The following is a 21,322-nucleotide window of genomic DNA, read 5'->3' as shown; positions in this document are numbered from 1 at the left end:
ATGGTATTTCCAGTTCTAGATCCCTGAGGAATTGCCACACTGACTTCCACAATGGTTGAACTACTTTACAGTCCCATCAACAGTGTAAAAGTGTTCCCATTTCTCCACATCCTCTCCAGCACCTGTTGTTTCCCGATTTTTAATGATGGCCATTCTAACTCGTGTGAGATGGTATCTCACTGCGGTTTTGATTTGCATTTCTCTGATGGCCAGTGATGATGAGCATTGCTTCATGTGTTTTTTGGCTGCATAAATGTCTTCTTTTGAGAAGTGTCTGTTCATGTCCTTCACCCACTTTTTGATGGGGTTGTTTGTTTTTTTCTTGTAAATTTGTCTGGGTTCATTGTAGATTCTGGATATTAGCCCTTTGTCAGATGAGTAGGTTGCAAAAATTTTCTCCCATTCTGTAGGTTGCCTGTTCACTGTGATGATAGTTTATTTTGCTGTGCAGAAGCTCTTTAGTTTAATTAGATCCCATTTGTCAATTTTGGCTTTTGTTGCCATTGCATTTGGTGTTTTAGACATGAAGTCCTTGCCCACGCCTATGTCCTGAATGGTATTGCCTAGGTTTTCTTGTAGGATTTTAATGGTTTTAGGTCTAACATTTAAGTCTTTAATCCATCTTGAATTAATTTTTGTATAAGGTGTAAGGAAGGGATCCAGTTGCAGCTTTCTACATATGGCTAGCCAGTTTTCCCAGCACCATTTATTAAATAGGGAATCCTTTCCCCATTTCTTGTTTTTGTCAGGTTTGTCAAAGATCAGATAGTTGTAGCTATGCGGCATCATTTCTGAGGGCTCTGTTCTGTTCCATTGATCTATGTCTCTGTTGTGGTACCAGTACCATGCTGTTTTGGTTACTGTAGCCTTGTAGTATAGTTTGAAGTCAGGTAGCGTGATGCCTCCAGCTTTGTTCTTTTGGCTTAGGATTGACTTGGCGATGCGGGCTCTTTTTTGGTTCCATATGAACTTTAAAGTAGTTTTTTCCAATTCTGTGAAGAAAGTCATTGGTAGCTTGATGGGGATGGCATTGAATCTATAAATTACCTTGGGCAGTATGGCCATTTTCACGATATTGATTCTTCCAACCCATGAGCATGGAATGTTCTTCCATTTGTTTGTATCCTCTTTTATTTCATTGAGCAGTGGTTTGTAGTTCTCCTTGAAGAGGTCCTTCACATCCCTTGTAAGTTGGATTCTTAGGTATTTTATTCTCTTTGAAGCAATTGTGAATGGGAGTTCACTCATGATTTGGCTCTCTGTTTGTCTGTTATTGGTATACAAGAATGCTTGTGATTTTTGTACATTAATTTTGTATCCTGAGACTTTGCTGAAGTTGCTAATCAGCTTAAGGAGATTTTGGGCTGAGACAATGGGGTTTTCTAGATATACAATCATGTCATCTGCAAACAGGGACAATTTGACTTCCTCTTTTCCTAATTGAATACCCTTTATTTCTTTCTCCTGCCTGATTGCTCTGGCCAGAACTTCCAGCACTATGTTGAATAGGAGCGGTGAGAGAGGGTATCCCTGTCTTGTGCCAGTTTTCAGAGGGAATGCTTCCAGTTTTTGCCCATTCAGTATGATATTGGCTGTGGGTTTGTCATAGATAGCTCTTATTATTTTGAGATCCGTCCCATGAATACCTAATTTTTTGAGAGTTTTTAGCATGAAGCGTTGTTGAATTTTGTCAAAGGCCTTTTCTGCATCTATTGAGATAATCATGTGGTTTTTGTCTTTGGTTCTGTTTATATGCTGGATTACATTTATTGATTTGCGTATGTTGAACCAGCCTTGCATCCCAGGGATGAAGCCCACTTGATTATGGTGGATAAGCTTTTTGATGTGCTGCTGGATTCGGTTTGCCAGTATTTTATTGAGGATTTTTGCATCAATGTTCATCAAGGATATTGGTCTGAAATTCTCTTTTTTGGTTATGTCTCTGCCAGGCTTTAGTATCAGGACGATGCTGGCTTCATAAAATGTGTTAGGGAGGATTCCCTCTTTTTCTATCGATTGGAATAGTTTCAGAAGGAATGGTACCAGTTCCTCCTTGTACCTCTGGTAGAATTCAGCTGTGAATCCATCAGGTCCTGGACTCTTTTTGGTTGATAAGCTATTGATTATTGCCACAATTTCAGAACCTGTTATTGGTCTATTCAGAGATTCAACTTCTTCCTGGTTTAGTCTTGGGAGGGTGTATTTGTCGAGGAATTTATCCATTTCTTCTAGATTGTCTAGTTTATTTGCATAGAGGTGTTTGTAGTATTCTCTGATGGTAGATTGTATTTCTGTGGGATCGGTGGTGATATCCCCTTTTTCATTTTTTATTGCATCTATTTGATTCTTCTCTCTTTTCTTCTTTATTAGTCTTGCTAGCGGTCTATCAATTTTGTTGATCTTTCCAAAAAACCAGCTCCTGGATTCATTAATTTTTTGAAGGGTTTTTTTCTGTCTCTATTTTCCTTCAGTTCTGCTCTGATTTTAGTTATTTCTAGCCTTCTGCTAGCTTTTGAATGTGTTTGCTCTTGCTTTTCTAGTTCTTTTAATTGTGATGTTAGGGTGTCAATTTTGGATCTTTCCTGCTTTCTCCTGTGGGCATTTAGTGCTACAAATTTCCCTCTACACACTGCTTTGAACGTGTCCCAGAGATTCTGGTATGTTGTGTCTTTGTTCTCGTTGGTTTCAAAGAACATTTTTATTTCTGCCTTCATTTCATTATGTACCCAATAGTCATTCAGAAGCAGGTTGTTCAGTTTCCATGTAGTTGAGCGGTTTTGAGTGAGTTTCTTAATCCTGAGTTCTAGTTTGATTGCACTGTGGTCTCAGAGACAGTTTGTTATAATTTCCGTTCTTTTACATTTGCTGAGGAGAGCTTTACTTCCAACTATGTGGTCAATTTTGGAATAGGTGTGGTATGGTGCTGAAAAAAATGTATATTCTGTTGATTTGGGGTGGAGAGTTCTGTAGATGTCTATTAGGTCTACTTTGTGCAGAGCTGAGTTCAATTCCTGGATATCCTTGTTAACTTTCTGTCTCGTTGATCTGTCTAATGTTGACAGTGGGATGTTAAAATCTCCCATTATTATTGTGTGGGAGTTTAAGTCCCTTTGTAGGTCACTCAGGACTTCCTTTATGAATCTGGGTGCTCCTGTGTTGGGTGCATATATATTTAGGATAGTTAGCTCTTCTTGTTGAATTGATCCCTTTACCATTATGTAATGGCCTTCTTTGTCTCTTTTGATCTTTGTTGGTTTAAAGTCTATTTTATCAGAGACTAGGATTGCAACCCCTGCCTTTTTTTGTTTTCCAGTTGCTTGATAGATCTTCCTCCATCCCTTTATTTTGAGTCTATGTGTGTCTCTGCACGTGAGATGGGTTTCCTGAATACAGCACACTGATGGGTCCTGACTCCTTATCCAGTTTGCCAGTCTGTGTCTTTTAATTGGAGCATTTAGCCCATTTACATTTAACGTTAATATTGTTATGTGTGAATCTGATCCTGTCATTATGATGTTAGTTGGTTATTTTGCTCGTTAGTTGATGCAGTTTCTTCCTAGCCTCGATGGTCTTTACAATTTGGCATGTTTTTGCAGTGGCTGGTACTGGTTGTTCCTTTCCATGTTTAGTGCTTCCTTCAGGAGCTCTTTTAGGGCAGGCCTGGTGGTGACAAAATCATTCAGCGTTTGCCTGTCTGTAAAGTATTTTATTTCTCCTTCACTTATGAAGCTTAGTTTGGCGGGATAGGAAATTCTGGGTTGAAAATTCTTTTCTTTAAGAATGTTGAATATCGGCCCCCACTCTTTTCTGGCTTGTAGAGTTTCTGCTGAGAGATCAACTGTTAGTCTGATGGGCTTCCCTTTGTGGGTAACCCGACCTTTCTCTCTGGCTGCCCTTAACATTTTTTCCTTCATTTCAACTTTGGTGAATCTGACAATTATGTGTCTTGGAGTTGCTCTTCTCGAGGAGTATCTTTGTGGCGTTCTCTGTATTTCCTGAATCTGAATGTTGGCCTGCCTTGCTAGATTGGGGAAGTTCTCCTGGATAATAACTTGCAGAGTGTTTTCCAACTTAGTTCCATTCTCCCCGTCATTTTCAGGTACACCAATCAGACGTAGGTTTGGTCTTTTCACATAGTCCCAAATTTCTTGGAGGCTTTGTTCATTTCTTTTTATTCTTTTTTCTCTAAACTTCCCTTCTCTCTTCATTTCATTCATTTCATCTTCCCTCAGCGATACCCTTTCTTCCAGTTGATCGCATCTGCTACTGAGGCTTCTGCAATCTTCGCGTAGTTCTCGAAACTTGGCTTTCAGCTCCATCAGCTCCTTTAAGCCCTTCTCTCCATTGGTTATTCTAGTTATCCATTCTTCTAATTTTTTTTTCAAAGTTTTTAGCTTCTTTGCTATTGTTTTGAATTTCCTCCCATAGCTCAGAGTAGTTTGATCGTCTGAAGCCTTCTTCTCTCAATTCGTCAAAGTCATCCTCCATCCAGCTTTGTTCCGTTGCTGGTGAGGAACTGCGTTCCTTTGGAGGAGAGGTGCTCTGCTTTTTAGAGTTTCCAGTTTTTCTGCTCTGTTTTGTCCCCATCTTTGTGGTTTTATCTACTTTTGGTCTTTGATGATGGTGATGTACAGATGGGTTTTTGGTGTGGATGTCCTTTCTGTTTGTTAGTTTTCCTTCTACCAGACAGGACCCTCAGCTGCAGGTCTGTTGGAGTTTACTAGATGTCCACTCCAGACCCTGTTTGGCTGGGTGTCAGCAGCAGTGGCTGCAGAACAGCGGATTTTCATGAGACCACAAATTCAGCTGTCTGATAGTTCCTCTGGAAGTTTTGTCTCAGAGGAGTACCTGGCCGAGTGAGGTGTCAGTCTGTCCCTACTGGGGGGGTGCCTCCCAGTTAGGCTGCTCAGGGGTGAGGGACCCACTTTAGGAGGCAGTCTGTCCGTTCTCAGATCTCCAGCTGCGTGCTGGGAGAACCACTACTCTCTTCAAAGCTGTCAGTCAAACAGGCACATTTAAGTCTGTGGAGGTTCCTGCTGACTTTTTGTTTGTCTGTGCCCTGCCCCCAGAGGTGGAGCCTACAGAGGCAGGCAGGCCTCCTTGAGCTTTGGTGGGCTCCACCCAGATCGAGCTTCCTGGCTGCTTTGTTTACCTAAGCAAGCCTGGGCAATGGCGGGCGCTCCTCCCCAAGCCTCGCTGCCACCTTGCAGCTTGATCTCAGACTGCTGTGCTAGCAATCAGCGAGACTCCGTGGGCATAGGACCCTCCGAGCCAGGTGCGGGACACACTTTCCTCGTGTGCTGTTTTCCAGGCCCGTTGGAAAAGCGCAGTATTAGGGTGGGACTGACCCAATATTCCAGGTGCCATCTGTTACCCCTTTCTTTGACTAGGAAAGGGAACTCCCTGACCCCTTGCACTTCCCGAGTGAGGCAATGCCTCGCCCTGCTTCGGCTCGCGCACAGTGCGCTTCACCGACTGTCCTGCACCCACTGTTTGGCACTCCCTAGTGAGGTGAAACCGGTACCTTGAACAGAAATGCAGAAATCGCGCGTCTTCTGTGTCGCTCAGGCTGGGAGGTGTAGATGGGAGCTGTTCCTATTTGGCCATCTTGGCTCCACCCCCTCTTTTTTTCTTTTTAAACCTTTAGTTTTTATTCAATCTTCTCTAAAAAATTTGATCCTAATGTACTATATTTTTGTGTTTGCAAGTCTTTTATTAATCTTTGTATCACATTTCTCTATGACAAAACACAGACATACATTGTAGCTTATTATTGTGAAATCTCTTTGAACATAAGACTGTAATGTTTACACTGTTCTTTTAACCTCTTCCAAGTGATATGCTAAAAATGTCATAGTAGGCTATTATTAAAGTTTATCTTCAAAGATCTATTTAATATTAACCATCAACTTGATTGACACACCCATCATTGCTTTTGTAAACAAAAAAATTAAAAACACTTTTATTTCCAAAGGATTTGTTATTCAAAGTCTATGATTATTCACTTTCTGAATACTAGCACCAGTATTTCAATTGTCCACTGGAGGTTTGTTCACTCAGGGCAATCCATGATTGTCAGATAAAGAGTGGGTGAGAGGTAAGTTTTCTTTTCAGAGTGGGAGAAGGAAAATTGAGAAATTGGAGTTATAAAAGAAGAGCCTGTTAAGAATGCTCCAAACTATCATAAGAAATTTGGAACTTGAGGGTCTGAAATTTTATTCCTTTAAACTATCAATATGTATATCTTGAAAAATCTTTTTGTACACCAGTATTGCAGTTTGAAGACTACTGTTTTATATTATATAACCTTCTCGTATATATTAAGATAACTGCCTGAATAATTTGTTCTCAAATTTTTATTGAGCATTTCCCATGTGTGACGCACTGTTCTTGCAGTTTGGATCACAGATGTCAACAAGACCAAGAGATGAGGACTATATGTGCATTATAGCGGGGGCGTTAGGCCATAAGTTAGCAAAAAAATAAGAAAAAAGTGAATACTCAAAATGATTTCAGAGTTCAAATGATGGGAAGAAAATAATACAAAGTAGAGTGGAAGGTGCTCTGCATGCTCAAGGAGTGTGTTTCAGGAAATGACAGTTGAGGCAAAAATATGGAAAAAGAGCACCCTAGACTGTTTCAGTGAAAAGCCAGTATATGACCTATGTGATGAGGTATAGCCATGAAAAATGGAAAAAGAGCTTGTTAGACAGAAGTACAGTGAAGTGAGGGTGATTAACTTGTCCCAATTTACTCTGGATTTTCTTGATTTTAGCTTTCTAATTCCCATGTTCTGGGAAGCCCCTCAGTCCCGATCAAATCTGAATGATGGACACCCTAACTGGTGGTCTAAGACCTATTAGAATATGAGGTCTACTGAAAGGTCAGTGGTCTGATGGTCAACATCCAAACTACAGCCATAGTCACTGGCAGCTTGGCTTGGATCACATGAAAAATAATTAGTGGAACAAACCTTTTTGATTTTGAGACATTCTGGCATCTGATATTGTGGCTTTCAGTAGCACCCAAGCCTCAGCCCAATTTATTAATAACTAATCAGTTCTTTTGCATTTCCTGAGGAGTGTTTTACTTCCAATTATGTGGTCGATTTTAGAATAAGTGTTATGTGGCACTGAGAAGAATGTATAGTCTGTTGATTTGGGTTGGAAAGTTCTGTAGATGTTTATTAGGTCCACTTGATCCAGAGCTGAGTTCAAGTCCTCAGTACCCTTGTTAATTTTCTGTCTCATTGATCTGTCTAATATTGACAGTGAGTGTTAAAGTCTCCCACTGTTATTGTGTGGGAGTCTAAGTCTCTTTGTAGGCCTCTAAGAACTTGTTTTATGAATCTGGGTGCTCCTGTATTGGGTGCATATCTATTAGGATAGTTAGCTCTTGTTGAATTGATCACTTTACCATTATGTAATGTCTTTCTTTGTCTTTTTTGATCTTTGTTGGTTTAAAGTCTGTTTTGTCAGAGACTGGGATTGCAACCCCTACTATTTTGTTCTTTCTATCTGCTTGGTAAATTTTCCTCCATCCCTTTATTTTGAGACTATGTGTGTCTTTGCATGTGCGATGGGTCTCCTGAATACAGCACACCGATGGGTCTTGACTCTATCCAATTTGCCAGTCTGTGTCTTTTAATTGGGGCATTTAGCCCATTTACATTTAAGGTTAATAGTGTTATGTGTGAATTTGATCCATATTTAATAAACGGTGCTGAGAAAACTGGCTAGCCGTATGCAGAAAACTGAATCTGGACCCCTTCTTTACACCTTATACAAAAATTAACTCAAGATGGATTAAAGACTTAAATGTAATACCCAAAACCATAAAAACCCTAGAAGAAAACCTAGGCAATACCATTTAGGACATAGGCATGGGCAAAGACTTCATGACGAAAATGCCAAAAGCAATTGCAACAAAAGCCAACATTGTCAAATGAGATCTAATTAAATGAAAGAGCTTCTGCACAGCAAAAGAAACTATCATCAGAGTGAACATGAAGCCTACAGAATGGGAGGAATGTTTTGAAATCTACCCAGCTAACAAAGGTCTAATATCCAGAATCTACAAGAACTTAAAAAAATTTACAAAAAAAAAAAACATCAAAAAGTGGGCAAAGGATATGAACAGACACTTCTCAAAAGAAGACATTTATGCAGTCAACAAACATATGAAAGAAAGCTCAACATCACTGATCATTAGAGAAATGCAAATCAAAACCACAATGAGATACTATCTCATGCCAGTCAGAATGGCAATTATTAAAAAGTCAAGAAACAATAGATGCTGGCAAGGCTGTGGAGAAATAAGAATACTTTTACACTGTTGGTAGGAATGTAAATTAGTTCAACCATTGTGGAAGACAGTGTGGCAATTCCTCAAGGATGTAGAACCAGAAATACCATTTAACCCAGCAATCCCATTACTGGGTATATATCCAAAGGAATATAAATCATTCTATTATAAAGACACACGCACATGTACGTTTACTGCAGCACTATTTACAATAGCAAAGACATGGAACCAACCCAAATGCCCATCAATGATAGACTGGATAAAGAAAATGTGGTATATATACACCATGGAATACTATGCAGCCATAAAAAGGAATGAGATCACGCTCTTTGCAGGGACATGGATGAAGCTCGAAGCCATCATCTTCAGCAAACTAACACAGGAACAGAAAACCAAACAGCATGTGTTCTCACTCATAAGTGGGAATTGAACAATGAGAACACATGGACACTGGGAGGGGAACATGACACATGGGGGCCAGTCAGGGTGTGTGGGGAAGGGGAGGCAGAGCATTAAGACAAATAGCTAATGCATTCAGGACTTAAAACCTAGATGATGCGTTGATAGGTGCAGCAAACCACCATGGCACATGTATACCTATGTAACAAACCTACATGTTCTGCACTTCTATCCTGGAACTTAAAGTTAAAAAAAAAAAAAATCAGCCGGGCATGGTAGCTCATGCCTGTAATCCCAGCATTTTGGGAGGCCGAGGCGGGTGGATCACGAGGTCAGGAGATCGGGACCATCCTGGCTAACATGGTGAAACCCTGTCTCTACTAAAAATACAAAAAATTAGCTGGGTGTGGTGGCAGGTGCCTGTAGTCCCAGTTACTCAGGAGGCTGAGGCAGGAGAATGGCGTGAACCCAGGAGACAGAGCTTGCCGTGGGCCGAGATCGTGCCACTGCACTCCAGCTTGGGCAACAGAGCAAGACTCTGTCTCAAAAAAAAAAACAAAAACCTAATCAACTTTATAGTTAATAACTGCTTCTCTGTAGTATCATAGAAGACACTTACTGACCCATCTGTTGCCATACAAACAGCAGTCACATGTGTACAGCCATACAAAGCATAGAAACACTGCACACAACTAACATTCATGGACAACACAGAGACCTGAAGAGGCATGTTATGAGGCTGCCATAGTTGGAAGTTGGACTTCTCAGTGGAAAGAAGATTGGAAAGATAAGTAGAATTTGAGATGCAGCTTTTAATTTAATATGATGTACTCTCAAGGCAAGTCCCACTTTTATCTCTGTCCAGTTAGATCAGTGCTTGTGCTGAATGAAAGAATTAGCTTCTGACTCTAACTAACTGTTAGTTACCAGCTAGAACCTTAAACAAAATTTGACGTCATGACACAGAAAAGTATTTAGGGTCAGAACTTACAATAAAAGGTGGAGGGTAGAGAAGGGAACATTTGTCTGGAACTGTCTTTCTATATTCTTTTATATGTTCTCCTATATATGATAGTAGTGGGCCAGGCACTGTTAAAGTAAAAATTCTTGTCTTAGTCATAATAGGCAGCTCCAAACAATGGTCTTTGTTTTTGTTTTTGGCATGGAAAAATACATAGACATACAAATGTTCACTTAAGACAAAAATTAGCTCATATATTTTAGTACATCAGAGGAAGACAGATAAAGAATTTAAGTCCAATTAAGAGAATCCTTGTATCTTCTATACATTTCTGTCTACACATTTCTAATTGTAAGGCAACTCTCTTGGCTGTTGTGTCGGTAGTAGCAATTATTTCTATCCCCATGGTCATCCAATCCCTGACGGAATTTTCCTGGTGAAATTGGATTGGTAGAATCAGCTCTTTGGATATTATTTCCAGCAATATTTCTAGTTGCTCCATACCAGAAGTAAATGTTAATTAATTATGAGAAAGAGCTGTCTGAGAAGGTGGTGGCATAGTAGTCTTGGAAGTAGTGGTCTTGGATGGTGGCATAGTAGTCTCCAGAGTATTGGTCTCGGGTGTCATGGTTTCTCCAAATTTAGTTGTGTCAAATGTTATCAGATCATTCAACATAGATACTGGGGAACCAGTAAAAGAGTCCACATCACTATAATCAAATGTTATATCCTCTAGGTGAATCACAGGAAATGCTGGTCGTCGAGTGTATTCATGTGATATTATTATAGAAATGCAGCATGATAGCTTGTTCCTACAAAGAAGTATGTACCTTTCAGTATCTAAACATCGTCTTCTGCAATGTCCTATATTATTCTTCCAACATTTTGGGGGTTCAAAGCTACCTGTAGAGAATAAAATATAGGTCAAATTTTTAACTCTGGCATCAACATAACGACTTTTCATTCATTTAAAAATTTACACTGACTGACATCTAGACTGATATGATGTCAAATACAAAAAGCCATTGAAAGAGACAAACAGGAGAACAAAAAATGTATATTAAAATTGTGCTATGTGCCATCGAAGAAGTTGTGTGGAGAAAAGGAGAAAGGTAGAAAAAGAGAGGGATGGAGAGAGAGAGAGAGCATACTTAGACTGACACGAAACCTGGATAGAAAGGATGAAAATGAAAAGCCCAGGACCAGATGAATTCACAGCTGAATTCTACCAGGTATACAAAGAAGAGCTGGTATCATTCCTGCTGAAACTATTCACCCAAAATTGAGAAGGCAGGACTCCACCTTAACTTATGCTATGAGGCCAGCATCATCCTGAGACCAAAACCTAGCAGAGACACAAGAAAAAAAATTTCAGGCCAGTATCCTTGATAAACATCAGTGCAAAAATCCTGGACAAAATAGTAGCAAACGGAATCTAGCAGCACATCAAAAAGCTTATCTACTACGATAAAGTAGCCTTTATCCTTGGGATGCAAGGTTGGTTCGACACATGCAAATCAATAAATGTAATTGCTTATGGATAGCATTTAAAGTACAGAAATTGGTAAACCATGGTGGGTGGGAATATGTGAAAAAAAGAGGACTAGAATTAAATTCTAGTGAGTTTCAATATAAAGAGATCAGATAAGAGGAAACTACTTAAAAGGACCAATAAGATAAGTTAGATCAAAACAGGAGAATAAGACACTAGAGTCTTAAAGCAGACCCTCAGCAAAGCAGAGCTCCAGCAAAGATTTGAATATAATAATTTAGTTAAGAGACAATTCCTTCCTCAAAAAAATCAGTGGAGAAATGTAGAAATCAGGAAAGCAAGAAATCCAAGAAAAGGTGAGTTATAACCTGTTATTATCATGATATCATCTATCAACTGCTGGTCAGCATCACGGCTGTGTTCTGTTTGCTCAGAGGACAATCCCACAGGGAAGCCCAGCAGCCAGGCTACAAATAAGCCTCAGACTCATGGATGAGCCTGGGGGACATGTTACATTCCGTTAAGTGAAATAGACACAAAAAGATAAATACCACATATTCTCATTCATAAGCAGGAGCTAAAAAAGTTGAGTTCATAGAAGTAGACTGTAGAATAGTGATTACTAGAGGCTGGGAAGGGAAAGGAGGATACAGAGAGGTTGGTTAACAGATAGAAAATTACACCTAGATAGGAGGAAAAAGTTCCAGTGTCCTATAGCAGGGGTCCCCAACCCCTGGGCAGCCAATGGGTACTGGTCCATGGCCTGTTAGGAACCAGGCCACGCAGCAAAAGGTGAACAGCAGGAGTGTGAGCATCACCACCTGAGCTCCACCTCTTGTCAGATCAGCCAAGGCATTAGATTCTCATAGGAGCATGAACCCTATTGTGAACAGTGCATGTGAGGGATCTAGGATGTGTGTTCCTTGTGAGACTGTAATGCGTGATGACCTGAGGTGGAACAGTTTCATCCTGAAACCATCCCCACCACCACCTTCACCTCGTCGGAAAAGCTGTCTTCCACAAAACTGGTCCCTGGTGCCAAAAGGGGTTCACTGTTCTATAGCACTGTAGGGTGACGGTAGTTAACAATCATTTATTGTATATTTTCAAATAGCTAGAAGAGAGGATTCTGAATGTTCCCAACATAAAAAAAATGACAAATGTTTGAGGTGATAGATATGCTAATTACCCTGATTTGATCATTACACATTGTATACGTGTATCAAAATATCACTCTGCATCTTCTAAATATGAACAATTATTACATGTCAATTAAAAGTAAAAGAAAAAATAGCATTTAGTTTTTTTATTTATTAAAAAAAAGACCAAAAAACTTAAAAAAATGTTTAATTGGGCATCAGGTCCTGAAGGTGCAGTGTTACTGAAAAACCTTGAAGAATGAAAGGGTGCACAGTTACAATAAAAACCTTGAAGAACTAAAATCCATTTATGTTTTCTTCCCATAATAGCCTTGAACTGCAAATAAGGGAATTACCACAGGAAAAAAAAATATTACCAAGCCCCAAAGTTATTCTACGTGAGGCTCAAAGGACCTGGACTATTTATCCAGCTTCCCCCATAGTTGATAGATGATCCCAGAGACAGCTGATAATTTTCTGGCATTTCTGGATTGCCCTGCACAGGGGTATTTCTTTTTTTTTTTTTAACTGTAAAGTCTTTTTATTATTGAAGTATAAAAATTGTTTGCCTATAACTACATATAATAGAAGTCAGATACCTATATATAACATTTTCTCCCAGTTTAGTTTGGCTATTCATTTTTCTTAAAGGCTTTATCTAAGAAAGTTGTGCTTACACTAGAATCACAAATATATTCTATATTTTCTCTAAAAGTTGTATAGTTTTAGCTTTTATGTTTATAAGCTATCTCAAGTTAGTACTATAGTATGATGTGAGCTATGGATATTTCACAAGCAGTTGTTGAAAGACTGGAGATACTGACAGTTGCAGGTCAGGCTGATATGCATGAAAACAGAAAATGCATAAAGGTTATAGGGAAAGTTCTATCAGATGTGACTACATTAAGGAGGAGAGGAGACTGTTTCTTAAAGGACAGAGTGATCATTTTGTGGTCAAATACTGCTGAGAGGTTAAAAAAAAGATGAAGGCAGGAAAATGTCCATGCTTTTAGTAGTTTGAAGGTCACTTCATACTGAGGAGAGCAGCTTCCAAGTGCTATGAGAAAATAAACTAAATTGCAGTTGGTCAACATGTGAATGAGAGAGAAGTGAATGCAGGACCTGTAGATGAAACTCTTAAGAAGTTTAGCTCCAAAGAAAAGCAGAGAAATAAATAACTCGTTAGAGGGCAATGTAAGGTTAAGGGAAGGCTTTCAGGTTTGTTTTGAAGAACGAGAAATACCAAATGGTGTCTGCAAGCAATGAGAACAGAAACAAGCAGGCCGGGCGCGGTGGCTCACACATGTAATCCCAGCACTTTGGGAGACCGAGGCAGGCAGATCACCTGAGTTCAGGAGTTCGAGACCAGCCTGGCCATGGTGAAACCCTGTCTCTACTAAAAAATACAAAAATTAGCCAGGCATGGTGGCAAGTGCCTTTAGTCCCAGCTACTCAGGAGGCTGAGGCAGGAGAATCACTTGAACCCAGGAGGCAAAGGTTGCAGTGAGCCAAGATCATGCCACTGCACTCCAGCCTGGGCAACAAGAGCAAGGCTCCACCTCAGAAAAAAAAAAAAGAAACAAGCAGAAAAGGAGAGCTTAATATAGAATAGGGTGATGAGATGACAGAAGGGCACAGTCACAGAATCACACAGGGCAGACAGATCTGATCTTTAGATGGAGAAGACACGTTTCTCCATTTATGGCAAAGGGGACAGAGGAAATGAGTGAAAAGTTCCTATCTGAATTGTTTAAATAAATGGGGCATGGGATAAGCTGAGGGGGAGAGCCATGTAGAGGAGAGGAACAGGAAAATAAAGACAAATAAAGGTCAGGACAAAATAGTTGTCTAAAAAAGAGGGAAGGTGGCTGGGCATGGTGGCACAAGCCTGTAATCCCAGCACTTTGGGAGGCCAAGGCAGGCGGATCACGAGGTCAAGAGATCAAGACCATCCTGGCCAACCTGGTGAAAACCTGTCTCTACTAAAAATACAAAAATTAGCTGGATGTTGCCGGGCGCGGTGGCTCACGCTTGTAATCCCAGCACTTTGGGGGGCCGAGGCGGGCGGATCACGAGGTCAGGAGATAGAGACCACGGTGAAACCCCGTCTCTACTAAAAATATTTTAAAAAATTAGCTGGGTGTGGTGGCGGGCGCCTGTAGTCCCAGCTACTCGGAGAGGGTGAGGCAGGAGAATGGCGTGAACCCGGGAGGCGGAGCTTGCAGTGAGCCGAGATCGCGCCACTGCACTCCAGCCTGGGTGACAGAGCGAGACTCCGTCTCAAAACAAACAAACAGAACAAGAAACAAAAAATTAGCTGGATGTGGTGGCACGTGCCTGTGATCCCACCTACTCGGGAGGCTGAGGCAGGAGAATCACTTGAATCAGGGAGTCAGAGGTTGCAGTGAGCCAAGATCGGGCCACTGCAGTCCAGCCTGGTGACAGAGCAAGACTCTGTCTCAAAAAAAAAAAAAAAAAAAAAAAAAAAAAGAAGGAAGGTTCATTTACAAGAGAAATGCAGTAGGATTTCCAAGCAGTGTTACTACTCTTTTGACGGATGAGGATATAAATCTAAAGGGAAACTAGTGTGCGGCATTGTATGTTCATTTATCAAGCAGTAAACTGCATGATCATCTTTCTCAAGACAATTGCCCAAGGAGTACCTAGATAAGTGTATTCTAGGCAGAGGAAGCAGCTAGAGATAAGGCTGTATGGAGGAGGAAGCCTGGCATATGTGCAGAAGAGCAAGTAATTTTCTAAACAACCTTGTTTGAATTTAATGTGATAATATATATAAAGCATATATAGATGTATGTATGTATGTATGTATTAGGCTCACAATAATTTGGTTCATATTTTATCCTCTGGGAAGTGTTGGCTGTAGTCCAACTTCACCAATTATTTATTCTACCTTCACTCTTCTAGAGTCATTTATTCTATCTTTGTTATTTTACTGGCTCCATTTTACTTTGTACTTCGTGGAATTTTCTGTAAGTTTCAAGTCTAGACCTTCCACTTCTTTTGTGCAAGTCAGACTCTAACCTTGCTTCTTCATTCCTCACATCTACAAAGATTTATATCTTAATTTTTTTCCTCCAGCATTATCCATACTTGAAATATGTCATCTTGGCTCTCTTCTCGTTTGTCTTTGAATCACCTTGTTCTGTCAATTATTCTTCAAAATTGTTTCTCACCTACATTCCTTCCTACTGCTTTTAAATTATCCCCTCTATTCTTAAATTAGGCTATAGTCACACAGTCATCAAAATTTTGGGCCCCTACTATGGTGCAAGCACCATCCTGGGCCCCTGAGGTACATCTGTGAACTAAACAGACAAGAATCACATGGAGCTGACTTTCTAGCAGAGGGAGACAGACAATAAAAAGTAAGTGCACTCCCTGCTAGACTGTATGGTTTACGGACTTAAATCTAAGACCTGAAACTATGAAAACTACCTGAAGAACACATTAGGGAAACACTTCAGGACATTGGTCTTGGCAAAGATTTCTTGGGTAAGACCTCAAAAGCACAGGCAACCAAAGCAAAAATAGACAATTAGGATTACATCAAACTAAAAAGCTTGTGCACAGCAAAGGAAATAATCAACAAAGTGAAGATATGGCCCGCAGACTGGGAGAAAGTATTTGCAAACTATCCATCTGACGAGGAATTAACAACCAAAAGTATATTAATATAAGGAGCTCAAAAAACTCCATAGCAAACAAAAACAAAAACAAATAATCTGATTTTAAAACAGGCAAAAGATTTGAATAGACATTTCTCAACAGAAGACATAACACAGCCAACAGGTATACATGAAAATATGGTAAAAACATGGTAAGGATGGTAATTTTTAAATGTATATTTTACCTTAATAAAAAACAAAGTACATTATTTTGTAGATGAAAAGGTGATAAATGGTTTGCAGAAAGAAGGGAGAATAGATTTAAGGGTAATAGAAGATTCATAAACAGGAGCTGCACAAGCCTGTGTAACAAGGTGATGATTAAACAGCTTGAAGGAGGTAAAGGAATTAGTCACACCAGTATCTGAGGCAAGTACATTCTAGGCAGAGGAAGCAAACAAAGCTCTACGGGTTGAGGAAGTCTGATATGTTTGGGGAAGAGCACTGGGGCCTGTGTGGCTGTAGTGGAGTGAACAAGGACTATAATAGTAGGAGATGAGGTGAGAGAGGTCATAAGGGCCAGATCCTGCAGGGCCAGGTGAGCCACTGTATGGACTCTTGTTACCGCTCTGAGTATAGAGGGGGCCATAGCAGAGTTTTGAGCAAAAGTACATGATCTGACTTCCAGTGTAAGCGGATCATGCACTATGCGTCTTCACAAGATGGTGGAAGGGAAGAGCAGAAGGACAGAGATCGTGAGGAAGCTATGGCAGTAACACAGGTGAGAGATGATGGTGACTAGAATCAGAGTGGTAGCAATGGAGGTGACGAGAATAATTGCATTCTGGATCTAATTTGCAGGCAGATGTAATAGACTTCCTGATAGATATGAGCGTCATAGGATATAGAAAAATCAAAGATAATTCCAAGAATTTGGTTTTAGCAGTAGAATGATGGCAATTGGGAATAATTCATAATTTTTTTTTTCTGGAGTGACAACAGTCATTTTTTTCAAAGGACTTCAGTCTGGAACTATTATGTTGTCAGGACATGTGATCTTCATCACCAGTATCTCAAAATCCTAAAATTAGAAATATGACTAGCAATTGTATGTTTCTAAGTAGGGGAGCCATCTAGCCAAAACATTATCCCATGTGTGGAATTCTTTCTAAAACATATCAGATATACAATCAGCTAGCATCAACTTAAAATATGTCTATTGATAGCAGTCCACTGATAGTTTGGCTTGGTAAAAAGTTGCTTCACAAGCCATCAGGTGCTATCTCACTTGAAAACACATAATATAAAGCCCAGAGAGACTAAATAGCTAAATTTCAAAACAAAACCTATAAGAGAACACAAAAATGAAAATCTCTAAATTAAAAGAAATGAAAACTAACTCTCCAAAATAAAAGAGAAAGAGAGGCATAGACAATTTGTAGAAAAGTTAAATATACATTAAGCATGTATTTGAAGTTTGACTTCCCCATTACTCACCGACATAAATAAAAATTAAATATTTATATATAGTATTTCATTTTTAGGACTTGGCAAGTATTCAAAAATTGATAATACATGAAGCAGACAGAAAAAAGTACATCTCCACGAATTTTATGCTGAATGATTTATGTATAAGAAAGGTTATACTAGCCATCCTTGTCTATAAAATGTAAATGCACTTATTTATGCAAAAACAATTTGGCTAAGTAATTTAAATGGTATCCATTCTATAAAATTTATACAGTCATTGGAAATACAGTTTTTGAAAAATATTTAGTAAATGGGAAAATACTAATAGTATAATAGAAAATTTATAAGTATGCTATACATTTTTATTCAAATAAGAAAACTGAGGAAGAACAATAAATCAAAAATATTTTGTCTCTTTTAACTTCTTTACAATTTTTTTACTTCTTTACAATTTCAAAATTTCCAAATTCTCAACAAATACAGCAGTTTATAATCAGAAATGAATGTAGATATTAATTCTGTAACTCACATTACATCAGCATGTGAATCAAGACATAACAGATCATAGGCACAGTTATACCATTTAATAGACATGAATAGCATCTTTCTAGGCAACATATAACACCTCCAAATTTAACAAAAGCCAAATTTCTTAGTATATAAAGATAATTAAGAAAGTTTAGAAATCTAATGGACTGGATGTTCAAACTCATTTATAACTAAAGTGTCATGAATTCAAACATCAGGACATCATTTTCACATATTAGACTGTAAAACTTGGAAGAATGTAGTAGAAAAAACAAAAAGGACTGATGAGGGTATGGGAAGCTGACACTCCTGCAACTGGTGATAGGAGAGAAGAATAGTTCAGCTTTTCTGGTAGGTGGTTTGACTGTGTGTGTGTGTGTGTGTGTGTGTCCATGTGTCCAGTCATAAATGGAAAGACATACATTTGTTTACAAATTTTTCTTGCTGAATTGTTTTTGATAATTAAAGACCTATTTTTCATCAGTAGCAGAGTAATTAATGTGAGGCAATTCATCTGCTCCTCCTCAAAGTTTTACTTATTGATTAAAAATAATGAATTAGGTTTATGTATGGATGTATCTAATATATTGCTAGTACATTGCAGAACAATTCACATGGTGCATTTGTAATTGCATTTTTTAAAAATCTAAAAGGTATACACATGCAAATAAATATATTTGTATTTGCTAGGATATATAAGAAATTGGTAACATTGATTGATTCTGAAGGGGAAGACTGAAGAACTGGTATTCTTGGACAAATACTTTTCTTTTCCTTAAACCCTATAAATCTATCGATTGCTTGATGCATAAGTCAATTGCAAGTATTATTTTTTAATAAAAAGTTAACAGTGTTCAAAAGTAGCATTATTAAATAGTGGAAACAGACTGTTCCTATTCATCTAAAATTAGAAGCTCCCTATTGGTCACTAGTCTTTCTATCCTGTCTTCACTCCACTTATTTTCACTTCTACCCCAAACATATATATTGTCTCTTCCATATGATAGTGCTACAGAATCCACAAACTGTCAAGGGATTTGTTCACCATATCTAAGAACATGAAAATGAGGGCCTCCCTCTGAAGGTACTCCGGGCAAAGAAGAATTCAAGAGGGTAGGAGAACTAATAGGACACAACAATGAAATAGATACAACAGAATAATCAAAATAGAAGTGAAGTGAGGCTGAGCTAATATTGGATAGTTATGTAGGGAGACAGATAGCGTGGCTCAGAGCATTAAGGAAATTCTTGTCTTTGGAGAAATGCCTCAGAGAACATCCCAGCTTGCTAGATGCCCATAACAGAAAGATTCTCAGAGACTAGGGGCATGAAGCTGCCAAAATAAGAGCATTTCTGCTGCCCACTATTGGCCCAGATTTTTCCTGTAGATTCCCTCTCTTCCCATCATGATACCAGGGGAGCCCAAGGGCAACAACTCATCCTAGTTCCATCATCTCTGCTTTATAGGGTTCCATTACCTTTGGTCACCTGAGTTAGCAACCCACAGATAATGAAGGTCAGCATCAGGAGATTCATGGCTCCTGGGAGAGAGGAAGCTCTGTGTCCTGAGGAATACAGAACACTGCACAGCAAGGAATTTAAGTGGTCACCTTTACTGGTCTATCATGGGTGATGAACCAGAGAAGGGGAAAATGCCATGCCACCCAGATCACCAGACCATTAAAATTTGCAACACTGAGTGTGCATCACACAATAACGTCTGCTCCTAGAAATTATTAAAGGAAGCTGAGGCCTTATGAGATAAGCTATTATCCCGTAGAACTGTAAGGTCTGATGGAAAGAAACAGCCCCAAGAGGAAGTTTTTGTTAACTTTAGATGGGGTCAATTGTCTTTCTCCTCTGTCTGTATGCAGCACTTTATACATACCCAATGACAGCACAATGGTGTGTAAAGATATCACTTGTGGCAGTCCAGTAGCTTACAATATCCGGTATTCACCTTTTCTTCTGAGTGATCACCCCAATATGAATTCCTGTGAAACAAGAAAGATAGTTTTTAACTAATAAGTTCATAAGATTCCATCAATTATGAGATAGAAGGAATTTGGAATGAAAATAGTGAAAACAGGAAAACAGGTTTTATTGGTGCTCTTCTTTTTCCCACTCCACTGTCCCATCAACTCTTTTCCCTCATTCAGAAATACAAATAAGAAATGAAATATTGAGAGAGAGGAAACATTTTAAAAGGAGAGGGAGAGAGGCCCAATGTAACATCACGCCCCCATCACCACTACCAAAGGAGAAAAATATAGGAGACATTTGTGAAATTGCCCAGTAGGGGTGATCAGCACTTTATCTCGTGGAAGAGTTTGCTGAGCTGTATTTCTCCCGCATATGTTTAATACCACTGGATACCAAGGAAATCAGGAAAATTTTTTAGCCTTTTTACTGTTTAGAAAAAAAAGTGCAGCTCACTGCCCGTGTTCATTTAATTTTACATTAACACGCTCTTGAGGCTGACTGATTTTCAGTGTGAAAATAAAATATACAAATGGTTCTTGGAATTATTTTTAAACAGAACTAACATCAGAATCATCTGAATCATCAGAATCATCTATTTTGGAAAAAAACGGATTCATTAAATGACTCTTTGGCCAAAAACTGAGAACAATGTTAACACAGGAACGCTACACTTTCTAGAATTTGACATTTTCAGCGATCAAGAATTTCCATATTTTGTAAATGGAAATACCACTGCTAACAACAAGATGCTATAAATAGAATGATGACTTGTGTTTTCAAAGTCGATATATTAGAATGATGTGAAAATAATAATAAAGGCGAGATATTTCATGGCAAAGTTATCTCAGGGTAAACCCTGGAGCTGCAAGTGCCACCAGCGAGTATTCTGGGTGAAAATGGGAAAAGGGTTAAAAATGCAGGATGGCCAAAGCCATCCTAAGCAAAAAGAACAAAACTGGAGGAATCACATTACCCGACTTTAAATTATACTACAGAGCTATAGTAACCAAAACAGCATTGTACTAGCATAAAAACAGACACACAGAGCAATGGAAAAGAATAGAGAACCCAGAAACAAGTCCACACATCTACAGTAAACTCATTTTTGACAAAGCTGCCAAGAGCATACACTGGGGGAACAACAGTCTCTTTAATAAATGGTGCTAGGAAAACTGGATATCCACATGCAGAATAATGAAACTAGACCCCTGTCTCTCACCATATACAAAACATCAAATCAAAAATCAAATAGATTAAAGAATTAAATCTAAGACCTTAAACTATGAAACTACTATAAGAAAACTGGGGAAACTCTCCAGGATGTTTGTCTGGGCAAAAATTTATTGAGTAATAACCCACAAACACAGGCAATCAAAGCAAAAATGGACAAATGGGATCACATCGAGTTCAAAAGCTTCTG

The 21,322-nt window shown here is 39.0% G+C and overlaps 2 protein-coding genes across 5 annotated transcripts in view; one reads left to right on the top strand and one right to left on the bottom strand.

Moving 5' to 3' along the window:
* The window catches only part of DEFB115 (defensin beta 115), a 218,068-nt gene that overhangs the window by 153,906 nt on the left and 42,840 nt on the right, over window positions 1-21,322 (top strand). The window lies entirely within an intron of this gene.
* Window positions 10,040-19,915, bottom strand: DEFB125 (defensin beta 125). 2 transcript variants are annotated; one of them, XM_055265712.2, is made up of 2 exons: window positions 19,398-19,455; window positions 10,040-10,567 (listed from the first exon to the last, which is right to left on the bottom strand). In XM_055265712.2, the coding sequence occupies exons 1-2, from the start codon at window positions 19,453-19,455 to the stop codon at window positions 10,185-10,187; spliced, it is 441 nt and encodes a 146-aa protein (XP_055121687.1). In that variant the 3' UTR covers window positions 10,040-10,184. The 2 variants fall into 2 exon arrangements, 1 of the variants encoding a protein (XP_055121687.1); XR_010119417.1 differs by lacking the exon at window positions 19,398-19,455 and adding an exon at window positions 19,808-19,915 and having other exon boundaries at window positions 10,426-10,567.

The sequence above is a fragment of the Symphalangus syndactylus genome, chromosome 24 (genome assembly GCF_028878055.3).
Source record: "Symphalangus syndactylus isolate Jambi chromosome 24, NHGRI_mSymSyn1-v2.1_pri, whole genome shotgun sequence".
NCBI lineage: Eukaryota > Metazoa > Chordata > Mammalia > Primates > Hylobatidae > Symphalangus > Symphalangus syndactylus.
This window is presented reverse-complemented; position numbering and strand designations above follow the sequence as displayed.